Consider the following 21,371-nt stretch of genomic DNA (forward strand, 5'->3'; position numbering starts at 1 on the left):
TGAGCCTGGCTTTATGTTAGCTGGTAAATGTGACCCATGCAGTTTCAGCAAAATAAAAAATAGTCATGTAGAAGAACAGGATCATTTAAATAGAAAATCTGATCAACGTGTGGCGCCTGGTAGCGATCCGCGTCTTCAGGGCAGATCAGACAAAAGGCTGGGGACACACACTGATGTTTCCGTCCTCTCTCCGTTTCTAAACATGGCATCTCTGAGCGGTGTACTGTGATGAAGGGCGGTCAGGTGATTTATTCTGTTATTTTCTACTTTGTTGAATGCATCGTCAAAAATCAATACATGCTTCTAGATCCTGCGAAGGCTTTAGAATCCGTCTCACCAGCTGCCCAGGTTCATAAAACTCTCCTCTCAACCTGACACATTCACACAGGTTGTCATGAAAACATATGTTTACGTCTGCACTCCATGTCAGTGTATAAAAACACATGAATATTCAATATTACAGGAATCTTTTATCGTAATGTTGCGTAATGTTTTGACAACTCATTACTGGCCTCTTGAAATTTTACCAGACAATAACTTGGGCCTGAGATTAATTTAGAAAGCCTCAATGAACCATCAAAGTGTCTAAAAGGCATTAATTAGAAATAATTTTTACCATCTTTGACATGCAAGAAGAAAAAATAGCCGCACTGATATTAAAAGCATCCAAAGTTCCCACATTTAAAGGCTGTTTATCTTCAATTTAAGACTCCTTTCATGAGCATATAAAAGTTTCCTCTAGGGGGAACCAAAGCTGTCTCCAGGTATACTGTATGTCATCTCTCCTTTACGTTCTGGGTCTTTATCTACTTTGAATGCATTGCTGTTTGACTGGGACGATCCTGAAGGTTTTCAGTCGTTCTACGACTTTCTTGCTGGAAAAGATCTGACAGGGCACAACTTCGTTCCAATGCCAAACTTAAAATTAGACTCAGAGAGAATTATGTAACTGACAAGAAGTGAAATGGGTCTAAATGTGCAAATATAAACATATATATTTAGCGAGTTGAGTGGGTCTTCAAGCCGCCCACAACATGAGGATTTATTTAATGAGTTGGGTTTGTTTGGTGAAGTGGTCTAGTTTTAAAACTTGGTTAATTGTCAAACTTGTTCAAGTCCTGGTCACTTCCTCTGTCAGTGATCATAATGTTATGCCTCATCGGCGTCAGCGTCCAAAACCTCTTATGCATTATGAGTTCGCTCAGATTGACCAGATTGTGATTTTGTATGCGACTATAACTAACAGCTTCTGTTTTTAGAGGAAACGTCGGTCACCCCAAGAAATACCTTCAGTCACAACAGCTTTGTGAGAAACTCAACCAGCAAACCAAACAAATAAGTTCAAACAGGATGGTTTCTGAAAGAATTTAGGAGAAAAAACACCATTTATTTCCCCTCAGTGAAGTCAGCTTACCCCCATTCAACCGAATGTACATTCCCACCCTCGTCTGAAACAGCAGATGTACGAACGCACATATACCAGACCTCTAATATACTCCACTCACCCTCACCTGCAATCATATTTCTGTCTTGCTGGCTTTGCTAAATTCAATAAGATGTAATATATTTGGCTGCCATTTATTACATGTGGTCCCCATCCAAGATGATATGCCATCAATCACTGCCACACAAGAGATGTTTTTAAATTCACACTCCAACAAGAGCGAACAATATTGGCTGGCTGTGCTGCTCTAACCAATAAGTGCTGTTAGGATTATGTATTCATACTAAAATAAGTCATGATACAATCAGGGAGCCCATGGTTCAATATCCAATACAACGTAATATGATTGGCTTCCAGCAGCCGTGGGGTCTAATGTGATTGGCTCATATGGACTGCATTTCCAAGAAGATAGAATATGACTGTTCTCCAGTGACTTCGAGGTTTTCAGTTTGCCAAAAGCTTTCAGTCAGGCCAGGTTCAGTCTCAGGGAGTTTGGCACCACCTCAGATCCACACAAACAGACAACTGAGCGTTCCAGCAGGTATTTCCCAGTCTGCCTCCACTTCGTGCCAACAGAAGCAGCAGTTGGGAGGCTTAGCCCAAATCCTTCTGTGCATAAGCCAGAAAATATCTCCATATCCCTTTTACAGAACTACAACAAAAAAATGCATCTTCGGTGTACTTAGTTCTCTGGAACATATATCCCTACGACCTACTGACCCTTTGAATATGACGTAATGCTCTTTAGAAAACAGCCAACTCTTCCATGACAGACGTCAAAACTACTTGCACACTCCTGTGAAGCTGGTCAAAAAACAGACGGCTTGGATAGACGATCTGATATTCATCTTTGTCTTAGAGACATTATGTCCTGATGTCTGTGCTACTGACCCAGGGTTGCTCAACATTCCTCCTATGCCTGTTGCCTCCACAATCTTTGAAAAGTTTAAGTTGTTCAACAATCTGTTTCCAAATAAGGAATTGATCTTCTGTGCCCTCTTTTTAGCTCCTCTTCCTCTTTTTCAGGAAGCCTGCTGTTCCTGTTTCATCTCTCTCTGTCTGACATTGATTTTTTATGATTGGATAGAAAAAAGACGTGTAATTAAAGCAACGTTTGCAGGAGACAAAAACAACACACACAACCGGATTTATTTTATTGAAGTTTAAGTCTACTGTTGGGTCTAGATGTCACTAGTGTGATTCATTTTAAAGGTAACTTCATTTATTGTTACTGTTAAATTAAAATCTCCAGCATGGGGAAGTGGGATGATCTCGGGTTTTCTTGACATTGTATATGAGACAAAATATTCTTGAATTTAATATGAAAAACAGGTAAGAATGTATTCACAGCCTCCGTTTGAAAAAGATCTCGTCTCCCTCTTTACAATAGATAAACAGCCTTTTGACCGAATGGTTCAATAACAGAAATGACTAATAATATGTTCTCTTGCAAAATAAACCAACAAGACAGAAAACAAGGATTCAAAATACCATCTCTCCCTGAAGAATGAGTGATGAATAAAAGCATCAAGCATCTAGAGAATATTAAACTCCTCTGTCTATTCAGCTCAGGCTCTATTATGTTGGAGCGTTTGTTTTTCTTCCAGGACTAATTTTTAATGTGTGCATGCAGCACTTCAGTCAAACAACAAAATGAATAGTTTGTTATTTAAGCACAAAGCCTTCTAATATTTTTTTATTTTATTTTTTTGAGATGAAAAAACTTTGGCATCATTCTCTTTTGGACGAGGCAAATGGATAAATAGTGAAAGCCGTCTAAGATTACAAAAAGAATGTGTCGCCTTTTAACACCCACTCAGTTGAAACCACAAAGACGGCAGTCTCAGTGGTATTTTCTACTACTCCCATTATTGGTTTCAAGTGTTTGCTGCTTTGCAGTCTGCTGAGAACTGACAATGCACAGGGTAAAAGCTAACACTGAATAAGCACTTGGCATCTTAAACTTTGCTCCTCGACACATATTGTTCACTTTAAATATTCAAATATGCTATATTTGCTTTCATGAATTTATTTTTTAAGGCACTGAAGGTTTTGAAATTGTGCAAAACGAAAGAAGACACATTTTCAATCGTTAAAGTATCCATCCTCTCTGCCGTTGGTACCAGCTCACATTTGCTCCCTCTATTATAATGGAACTTGTCTGTTATGTCCCTGAATCATCCCTTTAGCTTTGCTGCCATAAACCATTGGACGTCTCCTGCCATATTGTCATTGTTCCCTTTTCTAGCAGGAGGTCCTGCTCTGCTGCTCTTCATTAATCTCTCCTGTTAGATTTCTGTCCTGGTTCTTGTCGGTTTCCTGTCATGTTGGAGCAGATGGTTGCCTAAAGAAACTTGCCTCTTGTTAAGAGTATTGTATTCATAATCAGGAAGGGGGCCTGAATCCAACTTCTCATCACTTTCTAAGGCAGACTTTTTTTATCATTACTAAATGCTTAAAATAATTTTATTATACTGGTATTAAAAATTCAAACAAGATAAATTTTGGTTTTTGGCTATCAACCTACAAAAGGTTTTAGTTCTGATTCAACAAACTACAATGTGCACAGCAACAATCAGGTAATTCTTAAGGAATGAGAATATATTCCTATTCACAAAGTGAGAAATAGTTCTAGCTCGTTGTTTAGTAGATATGCATTAGTGAATAAAAGCTTGCCATATAAAAGCCCAGTCTTTTTAACATTTGTTTTAAACACAAAGCATTTAGAAATGACTCGACAAATTAGCTAATTTAAAAAATACAGGCATGCTGGTGGTTTACTTTCAAGATTGAGTCACATTAGGGTCCTGGGTAGAGCATCATGGGATGCAGTGGCATTGTATCCATTGTCATTGTAATTTACTGCCTCTGTTATTTGGACCGAAGCAAAAGGTTCTGCAGCTAACATCCTGGTGCCAGATACTCCAGGACACCCTTGGGGGTCCACAGGCTCCCACGCCTCAACAGGTTTGGGCTGTTTTTGGCAGGAAAATGGCGACCAAAGCAACATTAAGCAGGTGGCCATAAGACTGCTCCAAACACAGAAGGAATACATATGCTCCAGTCAAAAACTCGTTACAGCATACCCATTTTAAATATCTGGACAGGAAGAGGAAGACAAAATGCTGGTGAAGCTGAATCTCTGCAAGGATGTTCTGTAATAAAACACCTGCAGGTTATCTCATCTTCCAAATTACCGTCTGATCATTTCAGATCAACACACTTTCCCACATTATCTGAGAGTCTTCCTTCACATTCTGAAAGAGAGCTAAAGAAACCCCAGGAGTCAAATCAAGAGTATTTCTAGGAAATCCTTCTTATATTTTATGCAGCACGTTATCAGGATAAACCCAGAGAATTTAGCCTTCTTTGACTTCAGGTCCACTGGGAACCGTTTTGTTTTAAAACACAAAGGTAAGCAGATGGCAGAGAGGAGAGATGAACAGTAAAAGAAATTTCTCAAAGCCTCTCCAAAGCTCCGCTGACAGAAAGTACAAGTCCTGTGGAGGATTTAATGCTTTAATCATTCACATGTGGCCCTGACATATATTTATCCATAAATGAACGACACAAACAGCTGTTTGTGTTTTGGTATGAGGACTCACCGAGCATTATGAGTGTGGTGGTTCCCTGCTCGTTTCCAGACGGGTACGTAGCGTACTCGCAGGTGTAGCGCCCAGCATCGGACATGCGCAGGTCTTTAATCCGTATGGACGGGATCCTCAGATTGTTTTGGAGAAAAATAACTCGATCCTTAAAGGCCACGTTGGGAAAACTCTGTCCATAGGTTGGGTGGTACACGGCAATGTTGTCCCTTTGGCCGTCAACAGGTTCCCATATCCACGACACCTGGGAGAGCAGAGTGTTTTAATAAACACTGGAACGTTAATGAGCAAATTTAAGGAAGTCGAGTGAGAGTAAAAGTCCATTGCATGTTAAAAAAAACACTGCTGTGCAATGGAAATATACATAGTTAAATATGAATAAATAAAAAATGCCAACAGGCCTTTTCGGTCTTCTTTGGAGAATAAGGACAACACAACTGAATCACATTTAAAACGAAACATTTTATTCAGTGACTAAATTGAATTTTATAGACCAATTACCCAGCTAAACAGAGTTATAGCAACCTTGACTAAAAATACTAGTTCGGGGCGCTGTGGTGGTGCAGGGGCAAAGCACGACCCACGTATTGAGGCCTTAGTTCTCGTGGTGGTGGTCGCAGGTTCGATTCCCGGCCTGGAGACAATTGCTGCAGGCCTTCCTCCTCTCTCATTGCCCTATATCCTGTCAAACTACTGTCAAATCAGGCCACTAGAGCCAATAAAACCTTTTGTTAAAAAAAAAAAAAATCAGTTTTACTAAATTGTGAAATGAAAATAAAATTAATAACATTAATAGGAAATCTAAATGGATTATGTAATTGTTTTGTTTTTGTTTTTTTTTTAAAAGAAGCTTCGTCAACCACCTCTGTTGCTAAATTAACATTTTGCCATTTTATGGTTTATTATTACAGCTTTAACTACATTTATTTTTATTTTGATGCCGTGTGTCACCTGCAGATCAGAGTCAATTTAAAAGTGTGGACAGCCGACGTCAGAATCCAGTGATTTATGTTTACATGTGTAGGAGGTGGAGAGTAAAAAGCTCTTAGCTGCTACTTTACCATCATCGAGTGGCTTCGCTTAAAGCGACACATTTCCCACTAAATTACACTAAATGGTTTATTTATCCAGTATAATCAGAAAGACTTACCAAACCTGCCTTTCCATCACTTTCTGCACCATGATACAGAACAGAAAGGCTTCATGGACTCATGCAGATCAAATGGGAACATTTGTGTCACTTTGTTATTGTTAGATTTGTATTGGGACATATTTGTAATTTTGCATGCAAACATGAACGAGAACACGCTACAGAGTGGTGCTGCATTTTTTAAGAAGTTTGAACTTAATGACTTCAGGATAAACTTCAACTTCTTTAAGCAGAAATCACAATTGAGTCTTATAGGTAAGCGCTTGGTGACTCTTGTGTTTCAATGTCTCTGTGTGTGTTTTCTCATGAGGGTGAAGTTAAAGCTACTGTAAATAAACATCTCTGTAAATAAATAAAATGAGTCCTCAGAGAGGAATCATTGAAAATATGTACCTCTGCTTCAAATATCAGAAGTCAAGGCTGATGCCAGAATTATTTAATGTAGAGGTGGCCACCTCATAAATAACTTCTAACTTTGAATCTCAGTTCAGTACAGCAGCAAATAGAAGTTCAGGTGCTTTTAAAATATGAAGGTAAAACTGATATAAACTGAAGCGTTCAAACAGAATTAGGACTTGTATTTGGTGACAGTAAGTTATATACTTGCTGTCACCTTAATTTGGAAACAAAAAGGACACAAAAAAGTCGACCATTACAAAAAATAATAAAGTCTTGTCCTGTTTGTGTTTTCAGAATCTTGAGAAACTGAAAAAACAAACACAAATGGGGAAATTTTTACAGAACTCTAAGTAAAATATGTAAATATTAGAATTAAAGCATATTCTTTAATTCTAATATGAGGGTTTAACCTCAGTTATGAGAAAGACAAAAGTAGGGAATAAGCTATTCTAATATTAGCTCACGAACTCTCCATTTTAGCATAATGTAAAACACGAGATCCAGAGTCTGTAACTGCAACCCTCAAGTTTCACTCTCCTGCAACTTTTGTATGCGTCCTGCTCCAACACACTTACTTTCTGAATTACTTTCTTTCCATGTCAGCAGGTTTTGCTTGCACCAGCTCATTAATTATTCGTTTGATTCAGGTATGTTGAAGCAAAGATGGAAAAGTTGCTTTCACACCAAGAACCTGACATTTATTCACTGACATCTTCTTCTCAATGTCGGATGGATGCATCTTATCGCGTTACTGATTCTTTTTTAGATTACTCTTCCTGCCACATGTCCTCCACATTCAGTTCATTGCAGTGCAACTACAGATTTTTTTTTTTTTTTCAAAGAAATTATTCATACAGATTAATTGTTGATGACACTCAAGTTACTGAGAAGCACCAAAATTAGCCAAAGTGGTAAAGAAAGAAAAAACTCTTTCGATAAGGGGCCATAAATCTTTTTCGGGACTGAATGAAAGGTTTGCTTTACTTACAGATTCCCTCTCAAGGACCATTATAAGCTTTTCTTTGTGAGATTTCTGATTGTGACAAATATCGATATCTACAGAGACTCTGCCCAGAGGGAGAACACTGTGATGCTTTCCCACATTGATTTCATTTTTCTCTGCTGTTTTCAAAGAGACAGCCAAATATTGGCTAAAATGGGAGTCCAGGAAGGAGAAGGAATACAGCTCATCAATACACATTTAGCAAACATCTAAACGAATGACATCTGAGGGGGAAAATAACGCAGAAACAGAGGGGGGATACAAACAAGGATACAGACTCTACACCACATATCATCTCAAATTAGGAGACAAGACTCCCTATTCAGTTGTTGATTGCAGCGAAAATAAAACACAGGTCTAATGAATCCATGTGCAATTTCAGATTTTGTATATGTGAGCAAATTACCTATTGATTCCAACCAGCAGCCTGAGGGCAGCAGATCCCTGAAGATCCATCTGAACAAGCAAACAGCTCATTTATGCGGCGGTTTATGTAGTCTATGAAATGTACTCAAAATGGACAGAAAGTGAGAGAAAACCGTGACACCTCCTGCAGAATTAATTTGCTTGCCTTGTTTACCCCTGCATAGCGGCATCTTTAATATCAGATTGTGAGGTGAAGTTAATGTCAGTTTTTATAATATGGCGTTCCTCTGGCTAATTGCAAAGACTGTAATGGAAACAGTTTTTTGCAAGTGCTTTTTGTCTTCTTGGACAATGTGGGCAGACTTATCCGCTTGTGAAATTGATTAATGCCTCATTTAAAGGAAAAACTGAAATAGCAAAATTCTTACTATTTTACAACCTTTGCAGGATAACAAAAAGTTTTGCATACATTTGTAATGGAGATAACCTGATATAACCACCTGGGCTCCGCGGATAGAAAACGCTGTACACTGGATGGGGACCAATTCACAGTTCAGCGTTTGTGGATGAAAATAACTTCAATTTACTTGCAGAAAACTGCTGTTTTTTTGTAGAGCATATCTAAAATATAGCTGGGAAAATGCAGGCATTTTCGATTGTTAGCTCCTGTAAATAATGGGAGTCCATTGTAACTACAATAATTGAGAATATTCTGAACTGAACTTCAGTATAGGATTGGACATATTTAAATACATATTTTGGGATATAAATCTTTTTCTTGGAAAGTACCTTTAGTTTATTTTTACATAATTGGTGCTTCTTTAATCTAAAATAAAATAAACTTAAGAAATCAGAAGATTGTTTTTGTAATTTCATAACAATCTTATGTTGGATGTTTTTATGTAAATCCATTAAACCCTGTGATGTTTAAGGTTTAAATTTGTGATGCAAGACAAACATAAATAATGCCAAGTTATTTTGGGAACTTCATGTAATCAGTGATGTTTCTGAATGTGTTAACAGAGCCTGCTAATGGCCGAATATAAAGTTTATAAAACATGTTTCATTGACCAAAGCAATTATTTAGTTGACCTGTGGAACAGACTCAGACGTGTCGGACCGCTTTGTTGTCCCTAGCGCAGAACAGCTGTTTGTTTTAGCAGCAGAGGTAGATGCACACACAGACTCACTCAGCAGAATGAGGACGTCTGAACAAAACACCAACTAGTGGCCCCTTTCCATGGAGGTGTGGGCGTGTTTATTTAAGCTGTAGAACAGAAGCTCTGCAGAGCATCTGCTAGATTAGATTTATTTCCCTCTGATTTTTTTTTTTTTATTCTGTAACATTAATGCCAAAGGCTGCTGTTTTCCTTCTCATTCCTTGTCTGCAGCTCATTAGAACGTTGCTGCAGATATGAATCTGTTATGGAGGCAGAAAGTTCAGCAAACGTAAGGTTCTTTGTTTTTCTTCCCACATATAGTTGGTAGGTTGATACTCCTGGTTCTCTGTATTTCTGTTGTTTTTCTGTCCAACTTTTGAAATGGTTAGAGCCCCGTCCATGCAGAGACTGGTACTGGTTCTGCTGGAGTCCTGGTCCTCTTAAAACAGTCATTTCTCTCTACTGTATCCGGGTTTGCTCTGGATTTATATCTGTCACCATTATCAAACTGAATTTGACTTTGTGTGAATTCTTGTTAGATTGGACTGAACTATCTACACTATGAATAAACGTCACCAAATATTTTTTGTTTAGTTTCTAGTGAAAATATCTTAATACAACTGAAATATGACAAAACTTACAAGTAACTTTTTAGGAACTACTTCCAAGTTAATTTCTTTATATTCATATTGGAAAAAAAATTACTAATTTCACTTATAACATGGGAAGATGTTTAGTTATCAGTGAAAAAAGTTGAACAGGTTTTTTATCAATATTGAAGAATTATTAACCTAAAAAAAGCTCCTATTTCTTGTGGAAAGATACTTGTAAGTTAACACACTTTCAATAGGGCAAAACGAAGCTATTTGCACTAGAAACTAGACCACAAATACTAAGGATTGTGTTTTTGCAGTGTGCAAGATGAGATTATTTAAAATATGCTGATAAAATAAATAATTTAATCTAAACAAAGTGAATTTCCAAATCTTTACTAATTTGACTCTATTTTTCCAAAGGCATTGGGTGTCCCATCTGAATCACTCATTTTCAGAGTTCCAATCACTTTCATGACCGGCGAGACATACAGACGCTTTAACAGACAACCGAGTGAAACACAAAGCACTGGATGCAGTGGAAGCACTGGATTCTAGATCAGCGAAGATGGGCTCTCTGGAGTGATGACTCACACCTTTCCATTTGGTATTCCAAAGCATAAGTCTGGTTTAAATTAGCTTGGCTCTCCACAGAGAGACATTCTGGACAATTTCAAGCTTCCAACTGTGTGCCAACAACTTGTGGATGTCTCCTTCCTGTTCCAACATCACTGTGCGCTGGCACAGAAAGAGCAAGCGAGACCGATGTGAAAGATCTTGAGAGGTCCTGACCTTTCTTTCAGACAGAAAACCTTTAAGGTGAAAAAGAACAAACTACAAGCCGGAGCTTCTCGTTCAACATCAGTGTTTGATTACAAAAACTCTGAAAAAGTGTTCACATATTTACAACAACAGACTCAACCTTTTGAAAGGAATCATAGAAGAATTGAACCTGCATTAAAGGCAAGGGAGTTAAAATGTTGTCAGTTTGTTTGGCCATTTTCTTATCTTATTGAAATGTTCTATTTGGAATTCAAGCATTTTAAGTCAAATCTTGAAAAATGATGCTATCCCAGAATGATTAGAGGTTTGTACCAAAGAATGATCTGTGGAAATCGATAAAACAAATCAATGTTCAGAAAAGTAGCCGATGCTCTGATACTTAGTGGAAAAGACGGCAGAATACAAATTATGCTGTTAATAACACAACTCACTTACAGATTAAATAGCATTAAAGTGCAAAATAAAGAAAGAATATTTTGTAATCCTTAGAGAAAAGCTTAGATTCACAGAAAAATTGCATTGTGTGAACACTGCTATAAAAAGAGATCCATCATTATGTTTTCCAGTCATCCTTTGGTGCTTCATCCCCCCCACCCATTTGTTGGAGCCTCTGAGAGCCAGCTTTTATTCTGCTGTGGAGGCTGTTCAGGTTTCCATAAAAATCTGCTCTTTATCTGTACAAAAAGAAACTCTTTTCAACAGAAGCTCAATCTACTTTCAGAAAACCATGTTTATTGTTGATTCTTTGAAAGTTTTTGGGAGACGGAGAAATCTTAGCCCCAAAATAATCCAGTCCTCCCTTCTTCTAACCTTTAGAAAGTCAAAGTCAAAGCATTCAAAGCCAATCAAAAAGTGTTGGTTTTTGTGCCAACCTGTGTGAGCTTGGTTAAACTCCCTCCATCGACGAATTCACAGCGCAGATCAACAGATTCTGTGGGATAAGCCTCCAACTCTTCCTCCACCCGCACTTTCTGAGCAACGACACCTGCAGCAAGAGAAAAGGGAAAATCAGGATTTGCAAAATTCCTCTAAATATAATTCTTAATTTGAAAATGACTAGTAGAGTACGAATATCGCTCATGACTGGAGCTATAACTTAATTAAAGATAAAAATGTTTAGTAACAAGCCTCAAGGAGCTTCTCAGCCAGTTTTCCTGCTTATTACAGTAAAAATCACCCACAGGGGGCTGACGCTAGGGGGCGAGCCTCCAGGAACGCCACGCCGTTTGGGGATTTTCTGCTTTTGATGCAAAAGCAAAATCAGCTTTTCACCCCAAGCAGAAAATGTTCTGCTGAGCAGCACCGGTCAAAAGGACCTACGTAACTTCACAAAGAACAAATAGGAAAGTCGAACTCCTTGAACTTAAAGAGAGCAGCAAGACAAGAAGTCAGAGTTCAGAGCTTGGCCGGATCTGGTTTTAAAGAGCAAGTTTAGAAAAAGGCTGAACATTTATCACTTGTGCTTAAATTTGAACAAAAACACTATAAAAAAGTGATTCCCTTGATTAACATGCAGCTCCGTTGTGTGACTGAAGGAAAACTTTCAGATCACCATGGACCTCCAGCAGAATCTCTGATCGGGAACAGATTACAGTTTTTTGACAGAAAATCAAACTTCGTCCCACATTTTAAATCTTTAGACTTCAGAGATGCGTTTTCTTTTTTTCCGAGCTCTTCTTTTGCAGATGTTCTGTTCTGGGTATTGGGCTTCAGAATCGAGAAATGTGGGTCGATCTGCATATGTATTCATGGACTAGGCCATCTTTTTGCTTCACATCGAGAATTTTACTCCAACCTCCTGATTTACAATAGCTATCCATGGATAGATCCTTGCCAGTCTCTCTCTTCCATCAGGAAGTAATTGGGGGTGCTTCGATCCAGTATTGATATCGGAAATCGGGCCGATATACACAAAAACCGTGGATTTTATCGGACTTCATTTAAAATGTCCGACAGAAGCAGGCCGCTTCAGCATTTCGCTCCACGAAATAATGCGCCCCAGCATACTTATCCATCAGCGCATGCGCAGGTCAGGTGACCACAACAGTGTTTGCTAACAGAGAAGCAGACGCTACACTACTGGAATAGAGCAAATGTTTGGACTGTGCCAGTACTTTTCGCTAAAGGCTGGAAAAGATGTTACAGATGAGCAGAGTGTGAAACTTGTCACGCACAGAATCAGGGAAGTTTAATTAGACAAACCTCGTCGCGCATCGAAAGTAACGTCACAAAAAAACAGCAAGAAGACTTTCGTAAGAGCACTGAAGAAAATAAAGAAACTTCTGGCTCCTTCAAACGACAAACTGTCAAATTAACGTAAGAACAAACCTTCAGGTTATTGGAGAGCAAAACAAGAGAGAAAGGCTCTTCAGCTCACCGTCAGATGTCATCGAACAGCAACAAATGATTGACAGCGCAGCAGGTCTTCTTCTTTTATTAATGGCGGTTGGCAAAGAACCCTTAGTGTACAATACCGCCACCTACTGGAGCCCAGAATATCTGTTTTACAAACAATCCACATTATGCTCTAAATATATCTCTCTTACTTCTTGTTACAGATTATTTGTTAAGATACATATTTTAAACCTCCGCTTTCAAGCTGATTATGACCCATCAGCGTAAAATGCAAATACCCGAAATGTTTTCCTGTTTAAGGTTTTTCATCAGTTTATTTTTGAGTTTGTAAAATATAGAATAGCATCACAGTTCTCCTGGGAAGCCCAATTTAATTTGTTAAAGTCAGCCTAAGTTGCTTTCAGTGTTTGAACTCGACATTTTCTAATCCAGTTCTGACAGAATTACAAAATGAATCTGATGTAGAGGAGTTCTGCTAATATTCAGATAAATGCTGCGAAAAAAAAAGTACCACCAATCACATTTAATGCTTCTTTTCATTGTTTCCACCATGTGCTAAATAAATTTATCATAATCTGACATTAATTGTTGCTGGCTTTGAACAATAGCTCATAATTTTATGAATTAATCCTCCTCAGGAAGTTTCTAACCAGCAAAACTAATTGCTGCCTCTGCCCTTTGTTTGCAAATGACACATGTTGCAGAAACACAGTGTGTGTACTTCCTAAGATTAATGCACCATAATGAACTTGTTACACTTTAAATTAGGAAACGAAGAAAGAAAGTGACTCAAAGAGATAATGAAATAAAAGCAGAAAGAAAGAGGAGGAACAAGAGGGGAAAACAGAGAAGTTGTAATCCTTTGTGTGTGTGATCCGGTCCAACAATCTGCCCGCATCTGGGAGAATAAAAGCCACATTTTCTGAGGAGGCTTTCATTGTTTGGGGATGACAGTTAAATCCCTTTTTTTGTTTCCCACTTCAGTAACTTTTACAGTAACTCTGGGCGCTTATTTTCTGTTTCACCCTGCTTCTCTGACCTCATGCGGAGACCCGTCCCCCCTGCCACCAACCCTCTGCAGACCCGGTATCAAATCCAACCAGGGTCTCCTCTCCTGCAGCTCCCCTCTCAGCCTGCCTCTGGGCCTATAAAGATAAAATTCTCGCTCGGAGCCGGCCCTCTCGCTCTCCCTGCAAGAAAGGGGGATAAGCGCTCACTAACTGCTCGCTAACCCCGGGTGGTTCTGCTGAAAAAGCCTCTTAGTGTGCGAGGGATTGATTAGGACAATAAGTTACAAGCAGCTGCACGGAGGTGAACGGGCCGGGGAGGATTTAGGCGGCAAATCAGCTGTAAAACACAGTCACACAAACAAAGAAAATAGAAAAAATGTGCACATGTGCCTCAGGCGATGCCGGGTTATGCTGGATTTACAGCATGCATGTAGCTGTGTGACAATGTGGAAGAATGAGGGGGGTTTTTTCACCGTGAAGTCATATGCATGCTTAGCGGTCTTGCTGCATGCATAAATCAGAACATCTCACCGTAATGTCAGTAGATGAGACCGACTCAGACAATGAAGCTCAGTCTTTACCCTGAGGGCGCAATAATGCTCCCACTTCCATGTAATTCACACAAACACATAAAATCAAACCTTCACTTTTTAACCAGATTTTACACAAAGAACCAAGATTGCATCAGCTTTTTATATTTCCTCTTTCTTCTCAATTAACTCATCAACATAAATCCTGCTAATCCCATTAAACTGATATGAAAATCCACAACCACCAGAAACACAAAAGCAGGCACAAACTTTCAGATTATTTGCAGATGTCGAAAATATATTTATAGCAAAAAATAATAAGAGAAAATGTGCTGTAACGTGGGGAATAAATGAAGAGAAATAAAGCAGCTAGATATTAAATATTCAAAAGAATCAAGGAGTAAAAAGTCAGGAAAAGTGTACAAGAAGCTGGAAGGAAGGAAATTACAGAGACTGATAAATGCAGTGAATAAAATAACAGCGTGAAAAGAAAGTGAGGAAAAAGATTTATTAATGTAAAGGGGTTAAAGTTATGACTAAAGCAGGGAGAGCCTGTGGGCAGAGAAAACGCAGGACAAGGAAGTGCATTTGAAAATGGTCGAAAAGAAGAAGCAGAACGGGATGAGAGTTAAAAGGTGGAAAGAGACAATCAAGATCCTTAAACTAAACTCCAGAACAAGATCAGGATAGAAAGGCTTTCTATTATTTAAGCATTCATACCAAACCAGCTGTAAAACATTGTTCTTATAAAAGAGATCCAGACTCATCCAGATCATTTTTCTCTGAAAAATGATCATTTCATAAAAATCAATTTCCTGGACATTTAGGATTGAAAATGAATAAAGTGAAGGGTTCAAATGGAAATGCTAAGAAATGAGGGGAGAACATTTGCAAAGCCAACCACAGAAAAAAGAGCAGAGTCCTGGACTAGACTTGTTTAAACACAGTCAGTTTAAAAATGCATGGCTTACCACATTGTTACAGGTTCTGCACGTAATTTGAGATCTATTACTGCATCCCCTACAATGATGCCCATAGTGAAAGAAAGACTGTGTTGGCTGCTCCAGCTCCTTGTCTTTCTTGGTAATTTGACCCGCTGGATTTGCCATTCTCAGGGACATCAAGAGCTTCACAGGCAGCAGCTGATCTAGAGCTCCATCTTTCAAACACTCTTTATATCTCTTGACCATAGGCTAAAGTTGAAACAGCTTCAGGCTCAACTCTCTCTTCACTACTGCAGACCAGAAAGACTGATAAAGCTTCAGCACATCTATTACCTTAGAATGGGTTTACAATTCCTCATGCAAACCTAGCACAGCCTTTAAACAAGTAAGCTAGAGGCAAACTAAAGGTGCAGTCACACCAGCCCTGTTTAGTCCACCACTTTAATTGAAATCCAGTTCACTTGCCCAGAAAGTCCGATTTGTTTGGCCAGATGTGAATTAGTAATTGAACTTTGATGTTGGTCCGCCTACAAACTTCTGCCTCAGCTTGGTTGAAGTGAACTCTGGCGCAGTTTGAGTGTATATGTGAATGCCAAGAGGACCAAAATCAGGAAAAGAACAATAGCACAGGGAATTGTGGGTAAAAACAACGAAAAGAAATGGGAAAGTCTAATGGCAGAGAAAAAAATGGCTTGTGTTCTTTAACCAACTGTGAAAAAGAAATACTGCTATCACTAAAATCCGATTCCAGTTTTGTTTATGTTTCATAAAGAAGGAAGTTGCGCTCAGTGTCTTTTTCAGAGGTTTTTGTGTTGTCTCTTTTAGCAGTTGCTGGTGCAGCGCCATCACAGGTGAGGAGGGGAACAAGTTAACAAAAGGTTGGGATCGTTTGGCATAGCGCAGCGTGAAAAAATAAACCACAGCAACTCCACTTTACCAAGTCTACTGAACACAATATGTATCAGCAGAGGCCATATCAATGAGAAACGTCACTCATACATGTCCCAAATATAGATTTTACACACTATATGATTGTCATGCAGAACTCTAGATGGAAACTCTTTTCCTTTTTCTCTCAGTACGAAGCCGGTGGCTGTCGTCATTCAGCTTTAACAATTGAAGTCTGTAATTCAACAAAGACAATTATTGGAAGAAGGATCTTTGTCAAATGAAATCACATCTATCCACTGGTTGCCTTCATGCTTTTCAGAAAGAAGGTTAAACATATGCACGACGAGCTATTGGGGAAATTGGTGTCAATGCACCTCAATAAACCTTATCTATTCAATTCTTTTCTATTATAACCCCAATGATCCCACAATTTGCCTCCTATTCTGCTGTTGCACGCTGCAGCTTCAGCTACACGGAGTGGAAAGTCGAAGAGGGGAGGCGGTTAAATGAATGGCCATACTCTGCCTGCCTCCCGACGCTCCGGAGAGATGAATCACACTTAATTGACATTTAGAGGCTTGTGGCATTTGCCTGTTTATGCGGCGCTTCCCGTGTAGACGGCGTGCAGTGTAAACAGGAGGAATATGCTGATGGGGTGCTCACTCATCCACATTAACATCCAAATCACATACTAATAGAAGGCAATGATGCACAGCTGTTTTGTTTTGGAGGGGTTTTTCCCCCCTGTCAGCCTGTCACCATGTCACTTGTGTCAGATTGTATCTGGATGATTTCCAGCCGCTGTCAAATGACAGAATGGAATAAATATCTAGATTTAACAGCTCAAACTGAAGCTACAGCAGGCAGTCTCGCATGCATCTAAATGGACTCAGAATTTCATAGGATTTCAATTTCTTCCTTTAACTAATTGCATCAAATTTGTGGAGAAAAAAAAAACCTCCATCCAGGGATCCCGTGTTCAAACATTTCTTCCGCTTCACATCCGTTTGTTTCATGGATTTTGCTGTTCAGCTGCAACCGTCTCCACAAAAAAGCCCAACGGTGTTCAGTTGGATTCCATTCAGGCAACATTCTTGGCCAGATTTTTTCTCTCTTCAGAAACTCTTGTGTGAGTTTTGGCAGCGTGCTTCAGTTGGTTATCAGACTGCAGTGTTCCTCTTCTGCCAAGCTTCTGCAGAAGCATTTAGGAGTTTTCATTCTGCTGTTTCCTCAGGCATTTGGGTTGCCATGGATAGAGTTCAGAGTATCAACTCTTCAGCACATTTTTCCCCCTCATGTGGTCCCGCAGTATGACACTCTCACCCCTTTGCTTCAGAGGTTGTGGGAATTTATTAGAATTATAGTTTTGTGAGAATGTCACACAAACATGCAAAAAATGTTCACTAACGTTTAAAAAGCTTCTGATGTCATCACAAAGCAGTTGGAATTATGATATTTAATTACACAAAGTCAAATGTTAGTTACCAAAAAGATCAATTCAATTATGTGCATTAGGAGAAAATGGAGAAAATGAATATAGAGACACATTGAATAAATCTGAATATACATAAACATTGTTTCCATTAAGTCCATATTTCTGTATTAAAAATGTGCTTTTTATTGGGGTGATGTAATATTCTAATCAAATTGTGTTTTCATTAGTCGCAAGCAGAAATCATTATTAACAGAGAAAAAGGCTTGAAAACATCAGGCTGCATGAAATTAATCTGTCTGTATTTCACTTAGTGATGGAGTTACTGAAATATAAGCTTTCTAATGATTTTCTAATTCATTAAATATGTCTAAACATATCACTTTCCTGTTTCTGAAATGAAATAATTTAATAGTTTTTCTGAGTCTGGTTATGCATCACTGTGTTTAAAGTCTCACAAAAATGCTTCAAAGTTTGTGGCACAATCTGAAAATTATGAAAATGACGCTGTGGGTTAAAGAAGGTCTGGATGAGAAACACTTGTTTTCCCATCTAAGATGCTTTTTCAGTCACTATAAAGCCTGAAAAGTAATTGGTAGTTTGGTTGTTCAGCTAAAAGAAAAGGCCATTTCAGTTTCAATAGTGGCAGGATTGGCTACTTTTCCTCCCATCACATCTATGTGTTCATCCAGCGGTAAAACGGCGTCTGCCTCAGCAGAATGGGCCGCTACATGGGGGTTAGCCGTGCAATCATTTGACTCCATCATATCTCTATCCAGCAGCTTTTTACCAGTCAGGAGTAACTGCAGGCTGACGACCGACGTGGCACCTTTAAACCGAGAAACAGCTGTGGAGATCGTCGGGCAATCAGGTTTAAACGGAGCTCCAGGCCATCAACACGAGTGTGCTGTTAGAACGCTTCAGTCGCTGATCCCTGGGGTTGTGGGGATCTTTAGGAGAATAAAAGTGTTTCAGGTGAGAGTGGGGGAGGATAAACGTGAAGATCCAGCTGACAAACATAACTCTAGCAAGATGCTCTGCAGATTATTTCTGACCTTCACACACAGGAAGCCATCCACTCCATTGTTGGTGTAAAAATATCTCTTACATGATTATCTGGTGATGCATTTAATTCATCTTCATTTTGAAATGTGATCCTGGAAACAGAAGACCACAAAGCTTTGACGTATTCCACACAAGGAACAGGCTATAAACAGTCCAGCATCCATTCAAATCTCCCATTAATGTCATCCAGATAACTGTTCAAAGGTGGCATGAATTAGACAGGAAGAGCTGCAGGACGGCTGCTGTCGAGTGACTGTCTCATCTACCCCTCGCTGCAGAGATGAATTACCGGTAATTGGCATTTGACAGCTCATAATCATCGCATTTTGCCGCGGCTCTTACAGGAACAGGCCACTGATCAACAATGAGGTGGAGGGAAAGGAGAAAGAGGAGATTAGTTGTCACGACGATGGCTTTGGTTTTTGATAGAAAAAGAGAAAAGCTTCGCGTTCGCTGGCAGTCAAAAGCTCCTGGCATCTGTGAACGTGTGAGGATTTTTTTATTTTTTTTTTATTTCCACAATGATGCTAATGGAGCTTTAATGAAGCCCAATAACCATCATTCAAGCCATTGGAACAAAAACAGAGAATTTCAGTTATTATCTTGAATTTAGTGGTGCAGCAATTCAGTTTCGGAACCCCAAGCTTGGTTTTATTATTTTTATTTCAGATGAGTAAAATTGTATTCCAAGTCAATGCTTACACCTATTAAACAAGAATTTGCCCAATAAAAGCAGAACAACCACATCTTTTTACTTTTGGCATTGCATTAGTCAATGGCCAAGAAGGGAAATTTCTTCCAAACAAACGTTTCATCCCCCAGAGCACAGACTAATTGAATAATTACGATAAAACCCTAAAGGCTGCTAACTCTTCATCATCATGCCAAACTTATGATTTAATATGCAAAGTAGTTTCTCAAAAACAGACTCCTATGAAAAACAAATTGGAACATCAGATTAGTTTTGATGAAAATGCATGAAAGTGCTCTAAAACTCTCTTATAGTACAAAATGAAGGAATATTGTTTAATAACACAATTATTCAGATTAGTAAAGGTGTCTCAAAAATCAGACATTTCAGATCTGTGGCCAGGAAACTCCACTGATCATTCAGGCAAGACTATCCTTCTTCCCAGGTTAATATTCTCCTCCCTGTAATGTTTACAACCATCTAGTAATACACCTGAGGGAGATTTTAAAGAGAAAATTGCAAAATGGGAAGCATTGCCTGCAATCACTCTGGTTTGTCGTTAAATATTCAGTGTGATTTTTGTCCTAAGTGTGACTTTAAAGCTTCTTTTATGAGCTGCCTCTGCGATGGAACAACACAAAAAGGTGAGTGGTGATGCAGATGTTTTATGTGCTCTGCAGGAGTAAGACCTTCAGTTGAGAATTGAAGATGAGGTGGAAAGAATCTCAGTTGCACCGTAATCTGCAATGTCATCTCATGAACAATGCATAAACATTGTTGCATATTCAGAATATGGATGTACAATGCACATTCTAATCAATTTTTGATTCAGAATGAAGAGAAACTGAAGAAAGTTTTGCCTTTTAACGTCAGCGCTCTGTTAATGTGCAGCTGGCAGCTCCAGTGATTGGTTTGTTTTATCTTTGTGGGTGGCTTTTCTGTTACCATGTCATCAGCTGACAGCCCACTGGTTTTCAGGTATGTTGATTTTTTTTTTCCAACTGAAATTGAAGTATTTTATAGCCCACTGTGGGCTGAGAAAGTAATCCGACACGCGGGTTTATAAAACCTCTTCATAAAACCTTTCTGCATTGTTTGCGAAAGTGCTCCACGCACTGGAAGCCTGCTGGGTTCTATTTCTGAAAACTTAGCATGTTTTTTTGTTTTTTATAGATGCATAGTGTTCACTCACCCACATGATAACAGCAGTAACACCATCCTGCAGATGCATTGTGTAAATGATCTGTTAAGCCGAGGCTGAATCACTAGTAATTGGTGTTGAAACCTCTGATGTTTCAAGTTAAATCAAGATCTTTTTTTGATGATGCAGAGAGAGAACTGAAGACATTCTGCTACATTTATCTTCAGAAGTGTCATTGAGGCCATGACACTCCACACAAACGCAATTCTATTCATAACTAGTAGGCGGAAGATGTGCAGTTGAGCTAAATATTAGAAACTAAAGGGCAGATTAACATGGAGAGCCTTCAACAGATTCCTGTTAGAGCTGACAGAAATAATCACGATGTCGTAGTCTCCATGTTTGCAGCACAATTCTTAAAAACAACTTTATTCTACAAGCATAGACTGGTGAGTGGCAGCTTCATATGCACAGTTCTGGCAAAGTTGCACACAGTTTGAAACAATGAAAAAAAAATTCAACATGCAGTCACATACATTTCACATATAAACAAGAATTTGATGCACAAGCTTTAGTTTATTGAAGATTTTTTTCGATGGAGAGAAATAATACTGAGAGTGAAATATATGCATCATATCTAAGATCTGAGGAAGTAAACTCCAGATTTATACAAACTGAAAAAGATCTGGAAGTAAAACCGGACCGATCCCCTCAGATGGAACGATGGAGGTTAGGATGCTCAGGTACAACCGGAGGCTCAGGTACAACCGGAGGCTCAAACCAGCGAACGAGACTAAGAGGTTGTTGAC

The 21,371-nt window shown here is 38.9% G+C and overlaps 1 protein-coding gene across 4 annotated transcripts in view; it reads right to left on the reverse strand.

The window, feature by feature from the left end:
- Window positions 1–21,371, reverse strand: part of pvrl2l (PVR cell adhesion molecule related 2 like) — a 310,183-nt gene that overhangs the window by 149,461 nt on the left and 139,351 nt on the right. For 3 of the 4 annotated variants that reach the window (XM_055055336.1, XM_055055335.1, XM_055055333.1), the window contains exons 2-3: window positions 11,376–11,488; window positions 5,050–5,293 (exon numbers count right to left, since the gene is read on the reverse strand). In XM_055055336.1, the coding sequence (XP_054911311.1) occupies window positions 5,050–5,293; window positions 11,376–11,488 (357 nt within the window). Of the gene's footprint in view, window positions 1–5,049; window positions 5,294–11,375; window positions 11,489–12,880; window positions 12,918–21,371 lie in introns of those variants that run through there. The other variant, XM_055055334.1, reaches the window with a different exon arrangement.

The sequence above is a fragment of the Poeciliopsis prolifica genome, unplaced genomic scaffold (assembly GCF_027474105.1).
Source record: "Poeciliopsis prolifica strain line A6 unplaced genomic scaffold, Auburn_PproV2 SCAFFOLD041, whole genome shotgun sequence".
In the NCBI taxonomy this organism is placed as follows: Eukaryota; Metazoa; Chordata; class Actinopteri; order Cyprinodontiformes; family Poeciliidae; genus Poeciliopsis; species Poeciliopsis prolifica.